Here is a 17,506-nt window from a genome sequence, read left to right as displayed (position 1 = left end):
AATGAGTCTAGATTCCGCTCAAAGCCCCTGGGAACAAATTCATATCATATCGCATTCATTTGGAAACTGGTGACTTGCTCGCATCCAACTCATACTCAGCACGTCTCATCATCTCCTCCACAGGCCCGAGAAGACGCTTGAATCCATCCCGACCCAACCGCGCCACCTTCACGTCCGTCTTAGTCGTGATGCTCGCCTGACGAGGCTTATCGTCCAGCAGCGCAAGCTCGCCGAAGTAATCGCCTCGGGTATAGTTCTTGACTGGTCCGGAGACGCCATTCTTTGTGGCCTCGGCCTCGCCGGACTCGAGGAGGTAGAAAGCGTCACCTGGGTCGCCTTCGTGGATGATGGTAGAATTGGCCGAGTACTTGATTGTGTCGAGGGCATCGGCAATCTTGGAACGTTCATAGGACTTCAGGGATGACAGGAGAGGAACTTCCTCGAGGAAGGCCTCGTACATGCGCCGGCGCTGGAATGCCGAGTCCATGAGGATGCGACGGAAGGTAATACGATCCAGAGCCCAGAGGGTGCTCTTGGCGTCGGTGGAAATGACCGTCGCGGCACGCGGAGCATTGTACATCAGAGCCAGCTCACCAAACGAGCCACCCGGGCCAGTTGAGGCGACCTTGTTACCCAGACCGTCGGGGCCGGGCTGCACGGAGCCCGAAGAGTGAATGTAGATGTCGAAGTTACCATCCTCCACGATGTAGAAGTAATCACCAGCATCGCCTTGGGAAATGACCTTAATGTCCTTGGCGGGGATGGGCTTCTCCACGAGGGCATTGAGGACGGTGGTGAATTGGTCGTCGTCGAGGTGAGAGAAGAGGAAGTTGCTGCTGACGGCGCTCTTGAGCCGAGAAATTTGCTCTTCGGTCTTGGGGTGGTGCGGGGGCGACCAGCTCTCCGAGCCGGCCTCGGTGGGATTTAGTGATTCGGCGGAGACAGAGGTGCGTCGGCCCAGCGCATAATTACTGGGGAATCCATGCTGTGCAGATCGCGTGGGAAGCGGGGCAAGCTCCCCTTCCTGCTCGCCTTCCTCTCCTTGGTTTTCCTGGAACGGACTCCGACTAAATAGCGAGGCGCCGGTGTGTGTGCCGTGGGGTTCGAATGCACTGCCTCCGAACGCAGAGCTGCCCGAGGGTGCAGCACCCGAGTTCGACTGTCGGAAGGTCAAATCGGTGGGGGAGGAGACTTCAAATTCGTCATCTTCGGAGATTTTGGAGAAGCCTGCTTTATCGCTGGTATTGATGATCGGGACCAAACCCGGGGACGAGTTCTGTGCCATGACGTATTCGGAGAGGCCGCAGCTCCGGCGAGGGGTCGGAGTGACAGCAATAAAGGGAAGCTAGAAATGTCAGAGAGGCGAAATAGGGGGCAGAGATTGAATATGGGGAAGAAGGAAAGAGTAATAAAGACAGAACGGAGGGGCAGTTGTGAAGTGGGGATCAAATGGAGTCTAATTGGAGGTGGGATCCTGCATGACCTTCCATGCGTGTGTCTTTCTTCTTTGCTTTTTCTTTTCTTTTCTTCTGTCTCGGGAGATCCAAGTATTCAAGTCTGAGACGTAAGAGCTGAAAAGAAAGGGGAAATTGATCCCAAAAAAAAGAAGGGAAAACAAGAGGGAAAATCCAGAGACAGAGAGAAATGGTGAGACCTACTTGCCACAGAGTGCCAGGAAGCTGAGTCCGGAAGCTTGGAAGCGGGGAGAGATGGACGATGTTGTATACCCTATAAAAGCCCCCTTGTACAGTTGTCACTATACAATTGAAAGCTATTGGGAGGAATATTGGGAATATTGAAGAGGGGTAGGCACTAAAGACCGGTAGCTTCGTCGATCAGAGATACAAAATTCGAGGACGAAGAATGATCGACGTCACTCCTACAAAAAGAAAGTCCATATGAAAAGCTTACGGTTCCTCCTTCCAAGTGTCTTCTAGAAATCCGGTAGATGATCATTGCATATTCGCCTCGGTGGCGAAAATTAGCTCTCTTATAGAGTCTTTCATATGTCATGGACTCGGGATGTTACCCTAGTACTTCTAGCTTCCCATAGGTTAGGAGCTAAGGGGGTTTCTATAAGGCAATATAGTCTATATTATCCATATTATCCCTATAATTAACATAGTCATGAGATTGTACTTAATAAAAAGCTCCCTATAATTTTATATCTTCAGGGTTGTCTTTCTGTATAGTTGAAGGGTGTAACTCCGTAGTGTTGGTGCTAATGTAGTAGCCCTGATTGCAGTGACTCACGTCATCAAGTCTAGAGCTTCCGTTAAGCGCCCTTGCAAATGTACGGTTCGAGCGCACTCGACCCTCCCATTTAAAAAAAAGGGAAAAAAAGTAAAAAAATCCAGCTAAAAAAAGCGGACAAGAAAAGAAGAAAAAAAAAAAAAAAGAGGAAAAGGCCGAAGTTCCTTGACCTGAGCTCAGGTACTGACGGTCTGTGTCACCCCCCACTGCTCTAGTCGCATTTCTCTAAGCCCTTTTTCCTATCTTCCCCAACCACTCGTCTTTTTCCAACTTCTCTCATTCCCTCCGACACACAATGGGGACATTTACATTCCAATGGTGAGTTCGATGTCGCGGAGAGTTTTCAGGTGGTACCGCATTGCTGACAAGACGGTTACTCGCAGGCCCTACAATGCGAGTGAGGTGTTTGTTACCGGCACCTTCGACGATTGGGGTAAAACAGTGAAATTAGATCGTGTGGGGGATGTGTTCCTCAAGAAGGTCACCATTTCGCCCGTTCAGAAAGTCCACTACAAGGTACGAAACAAACAAGACATGAAAAAGAAGAAAAGAAGAGCAAAGGTCCCCTGCGTACAAGAGTAACTAGATTGTTGGCGGTGAGCCTTAGGCAACCAAGGAAATGACGCTCTCCGGCTGACGTCATTTCCTGTGCCCCCTCTCACTCTTTAAAGTCGTACCTTTCCCCTCGAGTTTCACCAATTTCACCAGTTCCACCAGTTTCACTAACTCCGAATTCAAGTTTGTTGTCGACGGCACTTGGACCACAGATACCAACGTACGCGAAGAAGACGACGGACAGAGCAACATCAACAACGTGCTGCTACCCGAAGAGATCGAGACCTCTGCGGATCACTCTAACGTCGCCCCCACTATGTCCGGCGTGACCCCTGATTCCACAACCGCGGCTCTGGCTGCCAACGTTCCCAAGGAGGCAAATGGCAACCTGCCCGGTACCTTCCCTGATACCCCGGGACAGGAATCCGAACAGACCCTGTCCGTGGATCCCATTCCGGGCTCCGGTGGTTATGGCAACCCCGTCAGCCTGAACCCGGGCGACAAGGTCCCCCACCACAGTGAGCTCCACAACAACACGGTGGCTTCCGGGGTGACTCTCGACAAGGAGTCCTACGAAAAGGGTCAAACTCTTCCCGTGAACCCGGGGAACCCCACTGACTCGGGTAACACCGACGCTTTCGCATTCACTATCCCCCCGGTCACGAACAACATGATTCCCGAATCCAGCCTTCCCATCGGTGGTCCCGCGCAGCGTGCGGCCGCTGGTGAGACGGAACCTATCTATACTGGAGGCCCTGCGCAGCAGGCAGCCGCCGCCGATCCCGGATATACCATCCAATCTGCAGGCCCTTCCTCTACCACCGCGGCGCTCGCTGCCAATGTTCCATTAGAGTCCAAGGGCAAGCAACCCAACGGCGACAAGCCGGTTGACGAGGTGCCACAGGTAGTGAAGGACTCGCTGGCCGAGGCGCACCAGGACCCCGAGGCTGCTGCCTACAAGACAGCAGTCGATGAGAAGAAGGATCTGGAGAAAGAACTCCAGAAGAAGGTCGACGTCGAAGAGTCTGCAGGTACCCCGGCGCCTACTGTAACTGCAGCCACCCATCCAATTGCGCCTCATCTCACCCTTGGTGGTGGCGCAGACTCGGCCGATGTCTCGCCCACTTCCACCCCTCCCCCTGGTCGCAACGCTGCCGCTGCTATCCCCACCTCGCAACCCAAGACTACTTCTGAGCCTAGTGGGCCAACTGTGACCACTGGACCTGAGACTACTTCTACTTCCGAAACTACAACCGCGAAGCCCGCAGGACCCACTGTGACCACTGGCGCTGATTCCGCCCAGGCACCCGCCACATCAGAAGCGAAGGCCGAGAAGGCGGAGAAGCCCGCACAGTCTCCTAGCACTGAAGGCGCTTCTACTAATGGCGACAAGAGCGAGAAGAAGAAGAAGCGTCTGAGTGGCTTCTTCAGCAAGCTCAAGGAGAAGTTGAAGTAAACGACCCGGGACTAATGTGCGATTAAATCCTGCCCTTTGATACCTGCTTTTCGGTGGTCCGCGCTTCTGAATGGCTGTTGAGAACCGTCTTATCTTGCCTTCGATGTGTTTTCTTTTATTCTCTTTACGTGCCTGATGCTTGATGTTCTTTGTTTTGTGATTTGGATACCTCTCTTGCCCTGCTTTCCTGCATTGTATCCCTACAAGCCGCTTTGTTTATGCTTCGGCTGGTAATTATCATTTAATGAAATCACAGTGCTTAATGTATTCAGTGTCTTACGAATGATATTCATTGCCCGTAGTTTTGAAATAACTTGAAAGGAACAGTAACAAGGATACGGAAAAGGATACGGGAAAAGACTGGATAAGAAGACTTTTAGAGTCCTGAGATGATAATATCTTATAGTACGGAGCATAGCAGATGTAATCACAATCAGACCAAATAGTCACCACCATGTATTTTCAGGTAGTTATGTCGAACAGTTTCCGACTGGGCGCTATACACCGTAGATGCCGAAATCGGCGATCCTGCGTAGATCATAGAACAGAACTCGGAGTCTAAGGCTCAGTCCAGTACTGTAAGCAGTACATAAAGTGAGCAGAACCAATAGTAAGCCCGAATATACAATTCCGAGACATTCGTCCTCATTGTTCCCAATAGCGTTCTAACGGGTTTCTTTGGTAGCGTGGGGAGAAATGGGTCAATTCCTAAATCCGCCCTTCTCCACCTCAACATTTCCCCAACTTTCGTCTGGGATCTTCTTCTTCTCCCTTGCGTGTGTCGTACCACCTGAACTCGATCTCGAACTTCCGGGGCAGCGTGCCACTTCTACTCCGTACTCCGTGAGATCCTTCCCATCATGGCTGCCCCCACCCTATCCGCCATGATCGACCCGACAAAGCAAGCCGAATACCCAATTGTGCTGGGTGAGAGACTCGCCCAGGACCCGGACACCAGCCGGCTGGTCAACATCAACTACAACTACAAGTCCAAGTCCGCCACACCACAGCAGCGCTCAACCATCACCCACTCCCAATCCTCTGACCTGTACGACCTCGCCGTCACCGATAAGGCCCCGAACGCCGATCACACCTTGGCCTACTCGTACAAAGGCAGCGAAGATCCCTCCGCCGAACGAAGCCTGGTCCTGATCTTCGACCCGGAACGGAAAGTCTTTGTCCTCGAGCCAGTCTCGACATCCTTGAACTTTAACCTACGGTCGGCGCCCGGGAAGACCGAAAAGCAAGTCCGCGAACAATACGAACAACTTCAAATCAAGGAGGAAGATGAGCCCGCAACCTCCAGCGATGACCGCCACACAGGCAGTACCAGTGAAGACGAGGGTCCCGCCGACGACAGCAACCCGTACGATTTCCGCCATTTCCTCCCCAAGAACCGCAAGGAAGACGACAAGCCTACTTCCGGACAGACTACCCCAGAACCAATTCCCAGCAGAGCACCTACACCTGTGATGCCTGCTTCCCGACCTGCTCCGAAACCCGCGCCTCGGCCCAAGACACAAGCGAACCCGCTGCGACAGAAGAAGGCCCCGAAACCACAACCCAAGGCCGCTCCGAGACCTGAGCCTGCGAGGCAACCTGACCGGTCTGAACACGGACATAAGGATTCGCGTCCGTCGCCGTCGCCGTCGGTGTCTGATGCAGGAACGGGGTCGCAGCAGACTGGGGCGCAATCACCGGACTCAAACATTATTGTTGATGGGGATCTTATTATTGATATGGGCTCTCCGCCGCCACAACGGTCGTTCCAGGTCAATCCTGCCTACTTTTCGTCTAATAATACTCCGGCCGATGGAGATGAACAAGAAGATATCGGGGAGTTCAGTCTGCCTTCTCCGGCTGGCAATGATGCACCGCCTATATCGTCTACTCATACCGGCGCGGCTGCTCAAGAGGACGAGGTTGAAGAGGATGATGATCTGGCGGCGGAGATGGAGGCTGCTTTCGAGCAGAGTGCTCGCGAGGAGGAAGCCCGTCACCAATATGGTCAGCCACCAGCTAGACAGTATGTTCCCAGTGACGATGAGAGTGAAGTCAGTGAGGAAGAGTAAACGGCATTGGGACTTGGTGATTTGTGGATTGCATTGTAGTATAAGCGTGGCGCCAGGGAGGATTTCGATTTCCAAAGTACAAGATACCACTTGTTTCAACTGTTCATAGTGACATGTCATCAATTGCATATTTAAACCAATTCATCTCTATTGTATTGACCATCTCAGACTGGCTGCTTCCGCGTAACTAACCTGATATCCGTGATCATGACTAAGCACAAAGCTTCACTTGCATTTCAACGTTTAGATGAACTGATCCTCTGCAGCCCTACCACCTCTTCTCCTCTCTTTGTTTGCTCTCTGTGTTTCTATTCAAACAATTCTCTTTTCTCAGTTCTCACTTCGAGCTCACAGGATCCCCATCACCAGACTCTGTCACGTCGTTATATTTGCTCCCGCAAAGCTCCGTCATGCTAGCTTGAACCTGCTTCCTCACAACGAACTGGAAATCAGACTCGTATAGCTCACTGGACATGCGCGCGGGCGCGCCTCAGCCATAGCCACCCCTTACAAAAAGGAAACCCCCCGCGACTCACCAACCTCTCTTTCTTCCCTTCTTCATATCTCGCCTACGACCCTCAAATTGCGCAACCATGGACTCATCCGCACCAACTTCAAAACCGCGCATCCCAGGCCTTCCCAACCCAGTGATTGACGCAGAGCAGCAGAAATGGCTCTTCACCGAGGACGAGTTCGATCGCACGCCGTCGCGAAATGACAAGATCGAACGTGAGAAGGAGGACTACATCCGGCATCGTGCTGTCGAATTTATATGGCAAGTCAGTCTGATGTTGAAGATGCCCCCGCAAACATCGATGACCGCGACGGTCTATCTGCATCGGTTTCTGATGCGCTATTCGCTCATGGGCCAATATCCGGAGATGGGATCGGACCTGATGCACCCGAAGGTGATTGCAGCGGTTGCGCTGTTTGTTGCTTTCAAGGTGGATGAAACGATGCGTCGCATGAAAGATTTTGTCATCGCATGTTGTCGTGTCGCTATGAAGCAGTCGAACTTAGTGGTCGACGAACAATCTAAGGATTACTGGAAATGGCGAGACTTGATTCTGCAGAATGAAAGTGTGATGCTGGAATTCCTGTCCTTCGATCTACAACTTGAATCACCCTACCGCGTTCTCTGGGAGTACACCTGCTACCTCGGCGTTCAAGAAAACCGTGCCCTGAAGCACTCTTCATGGGCCTTCCTCAACGATTCCACATATACCGTTATCTGCCTGCAGTTCCCTCCGCGCGTGATCGCCGCAGCTTCACTGTACGCTGCGGCCCGACACGCGAAAATCTCCTTCCCAGATGACGCAGAAGGTCGACCGTGGTGGGAACAATTCGACGTCCGACTCGAAGATCTCATCCGCGCATGCACGACCATCGTCGAAATATACGAGCGTGTCCAACAAACACTCAGCAAAAACTATCCTGAATTCTCCATCTCAGAGACCTTCTCCACAGACCCAACCCGCGGCTTTGACGAAACCAAGTCCGCCTCCGAACAACCCTCCAAACCACCCTCTCTCTCCGTAACCGACGAAACAAGCACAAATGGCCGAAAGCGCTCGCGCGAGCCAGAGTCTCTCCCTGCAAACGCTACCACCCCAAATTCTGCTCACAATCAACCCTCACTAAATGGCAATGGCGCAGAGCGCTCACCAAAGCGCCAGCGAACAGTCACTCCCTCCGTGGAGCCGAACTTTCCCAGCGAAACACAGCTCCCGACCTCTCGATCTCGCATTCCCACCGGCTCACTCCCGCCAAAACCACCCGGGTCTGCGCAAGCCGGTACCAAAGACTCAAGTGCCGAAGAAGGCGAAGTCTCCGAGAATGATCGGGTCAATACCTCTTCAAATGCCCTTCCTGCTGAGACGAAGCCAAGCGGTGATAATGTCGAGGATGAGGGCGCAGGAAGTGAGGAAGGAGAGATATGAGCTGATACTTTTTGAATCTGTCATTCCGAAGCGTGGAAAAAGTAGGTTTGCGTGGTTAGCCTCGGCTGGGCAGCGAAGAAACAGTCTCTTGTGTTTTTTTGACCTTTGCTCTTATTGCGCGCATACTTTGGATGCTGTTCCTTGTCCTGGTCTGGGAGATTTAGACGAAACTTCATGAAATTGAAATGCCAAAAATACTTAATGTGCTCAACATTTGTTCCGAGTTCTGGATTCGTTTGTTTTGATCGAGGATTCAGATTGCGCATTGAATGCCCTCAAGATTCTCCTATGAGGCTTCTTTTGTATTGCCATCTAAACTATGGCGTTTGTAATACATATGTACGGAGTGAGCCCTCTCCTCTTGAAAGCAGCAGGGTGGGGGGAGACCTTGGAAACAAATGACTTGGGAGCATGTATACCGGATAATGTCAGGCACTCGAGAACTTTCCTCTTTCACCTTGGTGCTCACCTGTTGTCGTTTTTTGATCTCGGGGTAGAATTGAGCACGTTTTTGGATACTTTGGCCCATCAACCTTGGAATAGTGATGTATCAAAGAGAAGGCACCCAAGTAGCAATCATAAGGAGAGCATAGGCCCTCACTACACTACATAGGTCAGGCGAGAAGGGAGGAATTGGGGCCAAGAACCTTCTTTCATGCACTGGCGGTGGGAAGTTCAGCAGGTACTTGGCCTGAGGTTCGGGCCCAACCCAACCCAATGAAGAGCTCTATAACTAACAGTACGATGTGGAAGCGGCAGAAAAGGTTAAGCCCAAATGTACACCGTACCGGATGGTGTCTGGCACTCAAGACCTCTAGCTAGCTAGTATAATGCTCGAGTGAAAGTAAGCCCCAGAACACTGCTAGATACAAAGGAAGATAGGGTTCGATAATCCGGCCGAGGCCCGTGGAGGTCCCGATCACGTTACACGTCTCGGTCCACCTCACCCGATGACTTCTAATTCGCCGATACTCATCCTCTTTATATCCATGGACATACAATAGCTTAGTGGCATGCCGCATCAGAATAAGCTTGAGGGGTAGCACGGAGCTACGGCCCGGAGCCGTACCCCGTACCCCGTATCTCCAGATCGGATCACAATGTCTATATCTCCGTTTCAAGTATATAAAAGCTCTTGACAGCTTGTCTCGTACCTACTTGTCTATATCTCTAGTCTATATCTCTAGTCTATATCTATAACCTTCAACAGTAAGATACCCCTCAAGCATCTACAATCTGGTATCTGGTACTAACATGCTCCATCTCCAGTGTCTAACAACCTCGTTCCTCTTACCATTATCAAGGGCGCCGGCAATGAGCTCATCCCCATCCCCGATGGCGAGTGCGCCATTATCGCCGACTTCCACTCAATCAAATCCCAGAGCTCACACTCGACCCCATACCTGACTACTGGATTCTACCGCGTGGTCCCGGGACCTACACGATTCGGCGCGTACGACTACGAGGAGACCAAGTATGTGCTCAAGGGTCAGATCGACATTACAGTAAGACCACACATCCCAAATTTTCGAAATCGATATAGTTATTGCAAACCTTATGATACTGATAACATACAGGATGAGGCCACTGGAAAGACCCACCACCTCGTCGCTGGAGACTGGGCTTTCTTCCATGTTGGATCCAAGGCTCAGGTTAGTTCTTTATTCTCGGAACATTGTACATCAACCTGGATACACTTGCTGACTCAATTGATAGTTCTCAACAAAGACGGAGGGTGTTGCTTTCTACGCTGTTACCCGACCGATGAATGACGGGCACCCTAACCTTGTTGGTCGCGAGGAGAGTACTACAAAGTTGTAAAAAGTCGATGCTATATAGCTTTTTAGATGAACCCTAATGAATGATTTATATGATACGAATTGGCACGGTGCTTTGAAATGATTACTTAGGCACTAAAGGAGTTACATAGTAGAGCAGGACGAGAAGGCAAAACGTCCATGTCGTGTCTCTAGGGCGTTGAGGTGAGGTTTAGATATGAAAATACTCGTGCTCCACAAAAGACATGAAGATTGGTCCGAGGATTGAATCTTCTATGTAGCTAAAAGGGTCATTCAAAGAGTTCTATAATTTTGAGCTTTGAATGGATTGAAAATGGTGGATTGGACATGTGTGAGGTTTGAAAGACTCCGTACAAGCTAGATGAACACCGAATATGCAAATGATTTTTGCAGCCGAAAAGCGAAAGCGAGAATGATAGCGCATAGGCAATGCAAAATGCAATTGAATTCAAAAACGCATGAAAGGGCGAAGGTACATGTACTTCCTTTACCAGTCAATAGTCAATAGCCAGTAGTCATCACGCCCAGGCCATGATCCAGCAAGCTACTTGAGGCAACATAGCTGAATCCACCAAAAGGATTACTCTCTCCGATGCCATTCGCATTCTCTTCACTGCTCTCCGGACAATCCTTGCCATTGGCATAATACTCATCGAACCCTGTCGCTGTGATCGTGGGGCTAAGTGGCAGATTGGTGAAATCGACTGAGAAGTTCTCTGCGAGCGCGGGGTCGGTCACGACGGGCTGAATGGGTGGATCTAGCTCGCGTCGCTCGAGAGCTGCCCAGTCGATCTTTCGGAAGAAGCGATGCTTCTTGATCGTCTGTAGGTCTTTTTGCATGTGGTAGCCGAGGCGCTTGGAGGGCTCCTTGCGCATGAGGCGTGTGAGGAGGTCTTTCGCGTCTGGACCTAGGAAGTAGGGGAGCACGAGCTTCTGCTTGACGATTTTCTCTTGGAGCTTGGCGTGGTTGCCTGCGCGGAAGGGAGGCGCGCCAGTGAGGAGGTCGTAACCCAATGCACCGAGAGACCACCAGTCACAGGCTTTGCCGTAAGGCTTTCCTTGGATGACCTCGGGGGCCATGTACTCGATGGTGCCGAGAAGGGAGTTGCAGCGGTCATCGTCGTTGAGGGCGATCTTGCTGAGGCCAAAGTCTGTGAGAAGCAGATGACCCTGAGCGTCCAAGAGACAGTTCTCGGGCTTCAGATCACGGTAGAGGACGCCGACATTCTGATGCAAGTGCTCGAGGGCTAGGACCATCTCAGCCATATAGAATGCCGCGGCGTCTTCCTGGAACATGCGCTCCATAGCAAGGTGATGGAACAATTCACCGCCTTGCGCGTATTCAAGAATAAGGTAAAGCTTCTCATGGTCCTGGAAAGCGTAAAAGAGCTTAACAACAAAGGGGTGACGGTTGACACTCTCCAAGATTGTGCGCTCTGTCTTGGTCTGTTCGACAAGCTTCTTATGAACGGTGATCGACGCCTTCCGGAACTGTTTCTGGGCATACAGCTTGCCTGTGACGACGTGGCGCACAAGTAGAACCGTTCCAAACGAGCCTTTGCCCAGGCAAAGGATAGGGACGAAATCATCTGCTGTCATTTTCCGGCACAGTTGACTGCGCAAATCCAAGTCCATACCGGCATTACCCGCATTGCGATCCTCGGGTTGCACCGCGTCGGAACTGACAAAGTCCTGATCCAGCGGGATTTCATAACTAGTCAAAATCTCGGTCTGATCACTGTCGGAGCACACACTGGCAATGCTGGGCGTCTGAGAGACAAGTTCGCTGATATCAGCCTGGTCCGACAGATTAAGGGTGCTGAGCTGCAGCTTCAGCGCGCTGACTCCATGACCATTCGATGGCTGCGCCAAGGGGCTTGCGCCGCCCAAAGCGGTTGGGGGACGAGAAGGTGCACGGGAGCTAGCGGCGGAGAAATCCGATTCTTCGTCGCCGGAGGCCATAGGCGTGAAGCCGTGAACGGTGGCGCAAGCCGCGGCTGGGGCTTCGGTTCTTTTCTTATTCTTGCGTCGCTGCGACTTCGGCAAAAGATCCGGGGTCAAGGCCGGGTTCGCAAGCCCAGTAAGCCCTTTGGCCTTGGGAGTCGAGATGTTGCCCATGTGTGCATTGGGGAGGCGGTGATTGGCCGGAGGGTCGATGACGGACTGTTCGCTATCCGCCTGCGGCGCGAACACGTCTCCGACCGAGAGGTCGTCAGCGTGTGAAGAAGGCATTTCGCTTTTGTATTTCGAGGAATAATTTCGCGAAACACTCCGATCGGTTCGGGGAAAAGCGCCGGCGATAACCGCTGGCTGGACAATTGACCTTGCGCAGTTGGATCAAACGGTAGGGAAGTATATAAAATACCTCTCTAACATTCACTATCCACATGAAAGCACGAATTAGCCGCAAGATCCTTCATCGTGAATCGTAGAGCCGAATAGAGGGGTAAGTGAGAGATTTCTCAAACCCCCACTACCACTCGCCAAGGTAAAAACGTAATAGGAACTAGGGATGAAAAACAAACGACAACAAGGAGGGTGGAAGCCTTACTTCAACTAAGAGATTTGTTGCATTCAGCAAAGAACTGAGTGCGCGGACTGATCTGCGACCAGCACGAACCTCGAGCAGGTTTACCGTCCGCCCTTCTTCAGGACGGACCCGGGACCCCTGCCCAAGTCACCTCGCAAATGGAGGCGTCGCAAGCCAAGGCGGAAGGAGCGAGCACGGTGTGTGCGGACACGTAAACGTCAGGAGCTGGTGAGTGGTGAAATTCCAGGAAGGAGGTTTTCGAGTCGGCGCCGGTAAGCGAGGTCAAGAGCAGTGAAGGTGCAGATGGGCACATAGAGAAAATGCGAGTCTTTCAAGTTTTCCAAGGGTTTCAAGGGATATGTTAATTCTTCTCCCACAGAGAGGACAATGGTCGACAAAGAATCGACAATCAGATTTCAGATGGAAAATCCGGGGGCTCAGCACTAAGCCCGATTTGGTGCTCACGTGTCGTGCTGACATTCCGATGATTTTATTGCTCAGATCTATGGCGATCTATACATACTCGAGTCAGGCGAATTACTATAGCTGAATGATGTTCAAGGGTACATATTCAAGTGAACAGATTTTTATACATCAAGGTGATATCTTTTTTTTTGTCAAAATTACATATCTCGGTCCTCCTGCTCCTGGACCATCTCTTGACTTACTCACGCGGCTCCGGAAGACGATGAGTATCGAAGAAAGCCTTCGAGCGAGTAATTTCCACGCCGGAGAGCTCAACAAAGGCCAAAGCACTAGGCTTCTCAACCTTAACAGTGACAGACTCATTCCCAAAGTCGACCGTAACGATATGAGCAATGAAAGTAGCCAGCGACTCCACGCTCTGGAAAGTAGTTTCATCGACTTTCTGTGAATCAAACCAAGTCAGCCAAACTCGAAGCACAAAAAAGGGAACAAGACAGGAACAAACCTCAGCCACAGCCCGCGTCACAGCCTGATACGTCTCAACAACCTTAGATCCCCAAGGTTGTTGACCAGGGCCCTGGAACCTAAGTCCAACAATAACAGCCTGCTTCTCAAGTCTCTCATGGGAGTTGACTCCCAAAATCGCATAGCATCGAATCCCATCAATACGATATTCTTCCTGCAAAACAACCGGGCACCGCAAGTCCGCAGGCGTATATCCAAACGCCGTGACACTACGATACCAAAGTCCATGCTCAGCGCGCAGAATAGCCTTAGGGAATCGCAGCTCGACCTCGCACTCGGCGTACTCCGCTGAGATGGAAGCATTGTCCCGACAAATGACAGCGGCAGCTGTTTCATCTAGGATATCCAGGCCGGCACTGGCAACGATTCCAGCAGTGACGCGTGGATCTTGTCCGAATGCTGCGTTGTTCATCTCCTCGCATCGACCGCCTTGCAAATTTACCAGGTGTCTGGCTGGGTGTTCGGGTGATGTGACGGGGTGGACGAAGGTGTGGACATTATCCTGCAATCGGCGGAAGAGCTTGCCGTAGTCGAGTGTTAGGGAGACGTCGTCTGTATCGGCGGCTCCGACGATGGAGGAGTATGAGAGCTTAAGGGTTGCGGTGCATGGTTGGGGTTTGCCTTCGCGGTGCCAGGCTTCGGGGGCAGTGAGGGGGAGCTCGATGTTGCGTAGGCGAACGGTGTCTAGGGTCTCTGGGCGAGATGGGATTCGGATTGAGTCGGGCATTTTGGTTTTTTTTTTTTTTCTCAATTTGGGAGTTGAAGTGTGTGGATTGAGAGGGAGATGTTGTATAGGCCAACCTTGGAAGCTATGTTGCAGAACAAGTTGGGGGATTTTTAGCGGGGCTCGGTTGCAGATCATGACGCCAAAATCCGGATCTCGACTGTGTTGGCAACATCCCAGGTGATGGATATTGACGTTTCACCACTGTTTCCAAGGTTTTTGTGCATAGCAGTGTGCTGCTCAAGGTAGAAAACAGGACCTGGTATTTTGTTTGGTCGGCAATTCAATAAGTTATGGACATGTCCCAAGGGTCTGAGTATAGTATCAAAGTCCTGGAGATATATACTTCCAACTTTCGTAGAACTTTATTTCCAAGGTTAACCTTGAAATTACGAACCTACCAACTCCGGAAACTGTTAATATCTATAGACAACACAAGACACAAGAAAGAATTAGTATTTTCAGATGCTAACACAGATACAATAGCCCGGGCATCTCAGATAGCAGGCAAGAACCGTAAAAGTCCCCCACCCACATTCCTCAAAGCCGAGCTATCTGCAAGAACAAATAAAAAAAGGAAAAAACCTCGCGCAGTCCGTCCAGTCGCCAGGTAGACGAGAAAATCCGGCCGCGAGAACACGCTGAAACCTCGGCAGGTGAAAAAACAATCATGGCACCATAAAATCAGTACGAGACGTTGCGGGTATTTGGCGGAATGGAATTTGAGAAAGAAAAGCAACCAGGATGAAACCGAAGACGAAGACGAGATTACAAGCAGTGGACCGTAAACCCCCTCAGCTCAGCCATCTACCAGTAGCGAGGACGGTCGTAAGGAACATAGTCACCTCTCGGAGGAGAGCGAGGACGACCATAGGCGCGCGCAGCCAGGTAGGGATCATCATAGTGGCGTGGGGGAGGGGGAGCCCGGGCATCATAGGGATGGTCTTCGTAGGGGCGACGAGGGGGAGGGTAATCTTCCATCCGGGGACGAGGGGGAGTCCGGCGGGCATAGCCATCCCGTTCATAGTAGGGATCCCGGCGGATGGGGATTGGGGAGCGTTCACGGTAGTGGTCGCGGGGACTGTAGCCACGAGGAGGGGGGATCCGGCGGTCGTATTCATCCATTGGGGCCGGGTAAGGGCGACGAGGTGGGGAGCGAGACCTGTAGGGGTCGCGCGGGGGGCGTTCCTCGAAGCTTTGGATCTAGGATTTGGTGAGAGGTGGTTTCCTCCTGGTTCCTGGGTTGGGCGCTTACATCGGCAACGCAAGAGACGGTTGAGCCCTTGAACTCTCGCTGGTCCAGTTTCTCCACGGCGGTCTTAAGGTCGTTGGCGGTTTCAAATTCCACAAACCTTGTTCAACTGTTAATGGAAAGGAATGATTTTTCTGTTTGGAATACAATAACCCACCCTCTGCCCTGTTCACGGCCAGTCTCGGAGTAAACCACGTCCAGTCCAGACTGGCGGGCGAAGTCTTTCAGGTCCTATTCAACGCATGGTGAGTCCAGGTCCAAGGAAGAAGAAAAAAAAGTGTCCGGCGGATCCAGGTGGAGAGAGGAAAAAGAGAAGAGGAGATTTCCATGTCCAGTCCGGGGTGATAGTTCCAAAATGGCCAGATTATGTTGGCCTTCTCATGGCCCCCAGGAAGGGGACTACGAGGTCTGGTGAGGGAACAGCAAGCCGATAAGGGAATGGGAGCTCTCATTTCCATGAGACGAAACCACCAGGACCAGCCACAAGCCAATCCAGCAGAAGTGCTAATTGATTAGTGCTCGGGGATCCTCGACTCAACCGATGGACTTTCATGGACTGGAAGCATGTGCGAACGGAGAGAAGAAAACAAAAATGGAGATGGGCTTAGGAATCTACGCCGGGGAATCCAGAAAGGGAAATGATGATGGGCTGCTAACCTGCCAACTTGTCTCTGGAAGACCGGAGATCTGCATGCGGAAAACGGTGCGCCGAGGACGAGGCACAGCATTGCGGTCAGGAGGACCAGGGAAGGCCTCCTTGCGGCGTGGGCCACGCGCAAACTGCACGGTAAGTCGTTCACCTTTGAAATCACTGCCATCTGTGGTAAGGATAAGCGATATGTCATGTCGAGTCAGCAAATGTCATGGGAGCATACGGAAAGCTGCAGATGAATCTGATTAGCAAGGTCAGCACACATGAGGGAAGTCGGGTAATTAATACCAGGCACAATGTCTCTGGCATCGAGTTGATCGTCATATTCAATGAAGCCGAAGCCATTCATCAGTTTGATCTCCGTGATTTTACCAGATCCATGGCTGCTGAAGTGCTCTTCAATGTCTGATTTAGTGACTGCAGTGAGAAAAAGCAGAGGAAACACGTTAGCGCAGCACTATCAAAGCGAGGTCTGAGTGAGGCGGGCTAGGCCTTGAAGAGGCGGGGGGTCCGAGGCGAATGCTGATGTGGCTGAAGCTCTCCCACTTGCAGTTCCCGTCGAGGGTGGGCCCCCAGGGCGATTCGCAGATAAGATCACGAGAACCACCTGGCAGAGTACATGGGAGGTTGACCATTTGGAGGGATCCGATCATGCAGGGTGCGGGCACTCAGGGAATAGGGGAGTAAGTCAGGTGTGCCAGCGTACCGTTGCGGGGAAGATTCCCAAGATAAAGGCGGGTTGATGACACCTCAGTCATGGCTGCGGTTGTTTGAGAAAATTAAGAGAGAGAAGAGAGAAGTTGTGGCCGGGAGATCCAGAGGTGAAGATCCAAATGCTGTGAAACGTAGGCGCCAGCGGATGCAAGAAAGCGCGTAAACAGGAGCCGGGGCAAATGAGCGGAGTTGTCCCAGACCGAAATGACAAACAGAACAGAAACCAAAAGCAGAAAGCGCAAACCACCGAGCAGCGAGACGCAAAGGGAGGGGAAAGAGAAGAAAGTACCATCTGGCGGTGGACTGCGAAACTTTGGCCGCCTCACTTTTTTTGCTGAGATCCACGTGGTCCCACCGCGATGAGTCGACTTTTTTTGTTTTTCTCCTATTTTTGATCAAATATTGTTTATTAATTAAAATAGATACATCCCACGAGAGTGAATGGAAGTATAGATCTAGTTGACCTATTCAAGTACAATGTATATTGTCTGCGATATACTTCAATGTAAGGGACTCTCCACTAACATTCCACGGTTCTGCCCCATGGGGCGGGTCTGTTCTTTTTTTGGTTCTGTACGGAGTACGCTTCTTCCCTCTTGTGCCCTTTT

General features: G+C 51.5%; 8 protein-coding genes across 8 annotated transcripts; 4 read left to right on the top strand and 4 right to left on the bottom strand.

The window, feature by feature from the left end:
- Nucleotides 1–55: 55 nt before the first annotated feature.
- Nucleotides 56–1,285, bottom strand: N7506_009837 (cyclic nucleotide-binding domain-containing protein; the record flags this gene model as incomplete). The annotated part of the gene is made up of 1 exon (XM_056959130.1): nucleotides 56–1,285. The coding sequence occupies one exon, from the start codon at nucleotides 1,283–1,285 to the stop codon at nucleotides 56–58; it is 1,230 nt and encodes a 409-aa protein (XP_056808520.1).
- Nucleotides 1,286–2,548: 1,263 nt separating this feature from the next.
- N7506_009836 (carbohydrate-binding module family 48 protein) lies at nucleotides 2,549–4,264 on the top strand (the record flags this gene model as incomplete). Its single annotated transcript, XM_056959129.1, has 3 exons — nucleotides 2,549–2,571; nucleotides 2,637–2,769; nucleotides 2,993–4,264. The coding sequence occupies 3 exons, from the start codon at nucleotides 2,549–2,551 to the stop codon at nucleotides 4,262–4,264; spliced, it is 1,428 nt and encodes a 475-aa protein (XP_056808519.1).
- An 860-nt stretch (nucleotides 4,265–5,124) lies between these two features.
- On the top strand, nucleotides 5,125–6,336 carry N7506_009835 (ELL-associated factor; the record flags this gene model as incomplete). Its single annotated transcript, XM_056959128.1, has 1 exon — nucleotides 5,125–6,336. One exon carries the CDS (start codon nucleotides 5,125–5,127, stop codon nucleotides 6,334–6,336), a length of 1,212 nt encoding a protein of 403 aa, XP_056808518.1.
- A 593-nt stretch (nucleotides 6,337–6,929) lies between these two features.
- N7506_009834 (uncharacterized protein) lies at nucleotides 6,930–8,276 on the top strand (the record flags this gene model as incomplete). Its single annotated transcript, XM_056959127.1, has 1 exon — nucleotides 6,930–8,276. The coding sequence occupies one exon, from the start codon at nucleotides 6,930–6,932 to the stop codon at nucleotides 8,274–8,276; it is 1,347 nt and encodes a 448-aa protein (XP_056808517.1).
- Nucleotides 8,277–9,376: 1,100 nt separating this feature from the next.
- Nucleotides 9,377–10,097, top strand: N7506_009833 (uncharacterized protein; the record flags this gene model as incomplete). The annotated part of the gene is made up of 5 exons (XM_056959126.1): nucleotides 9,377–9,397; nucleotides 9,464–9,485; nucleotides 9,546–9,781; nucleotides 9,854–9,928; nucleotides 9,993–10,097. The coding sequence occupies 5 exons, from the start codon at nucleotides 9,377–9,379 to the stop codon at nucleotides 10,095–10,097; spliced, it is 459 nt and encodes a 152-aa protein (XP_056808516.1).
- Nucleotides 10,098–10,576: 479 nt separating this feature from the next.
- On the bottom strand, nucleotides 10,577–12,307 carry N7506_009832 (AGC family serine/threonine-protein kinase; the record flags this gene model as incomplete). Its single annotated transcript, XM_056959125.1, has 1 exon — nucleotides 10,577–12,307. One exon carries the CDS (start codon nucleotides 12,305–12,307, stop codon nucleotides 10,577–10,579), a length of 1,731 nt encoding a protein of 576 aa, XP_056808515.1.
- Nucleotides 12,308–13,269: 962 nt separating this feature from the next.
- On the bottom strand, nucleotides 13,270–14,283 carry N7506_009831 (dihydroneopterin aldolase family protein; the record flags this gene model as incomplete). The annotated part of the gene is made up of 2 exons (XM_056959124.1): nucleotides 13,270–13,473; nucleotides 13,537–14,283. The coding sequence occupies 2 exons, from the start codon at nucleotides 14,281–14,283 to the stop codon at nucleotides 13,270–13,272; spliced, it is 951 nt and encodes a 316-aa protein (XP_056808514.1).
- An 804-nt stretch (nucleotides 14,284–15,087) lies between these two features.
- Nucleotides 15,088–16,942, bottom strand: N7506_009830 (uncharacterized protein; the record flags this gene model as incomplete). The annotated part of the gene is made up of 7 exons (XM_056959123.1): nucleotides 15,088–15,483; nucleotides 15,536–15,632; nucleotides 15,690–15,763; nucleotides 16,190–16,350; nucleotides 16,408–16,425; nucleotides 16,473–16,601; nucleotides 16,891–16,942. The coding sequence occupies 7 exons, from the start codon at nucleotides 16,940–16,942 to the stop codon at nucleotides 15,088–15,090; spliced, it is 927 nt and encodes a 308-aa protein (XP_056808513.1).
- Nucleotides 16,943–17,506: the final 564 nt, after the last annotated feature.

The sequence above is a fragment of the Penicillium brevicompactum genome (assembly GCF_028827555.1).
Source record: "Penicillium brevicompactum strain IBT 35665 chromosome Unknown utg000006l_segment0_segment0, whole genome shotgun sequence".
Lineage (NCBI taxonomy): Eukaryota > Fungi > Ascomycota > Eurotiomycetes > Eurotiales > Aspergillaceae > Penicillium > Penicillium brevicompactum.
This window is presented reverse-complemented; position numbering and strand designations above follow the sequence as displayed.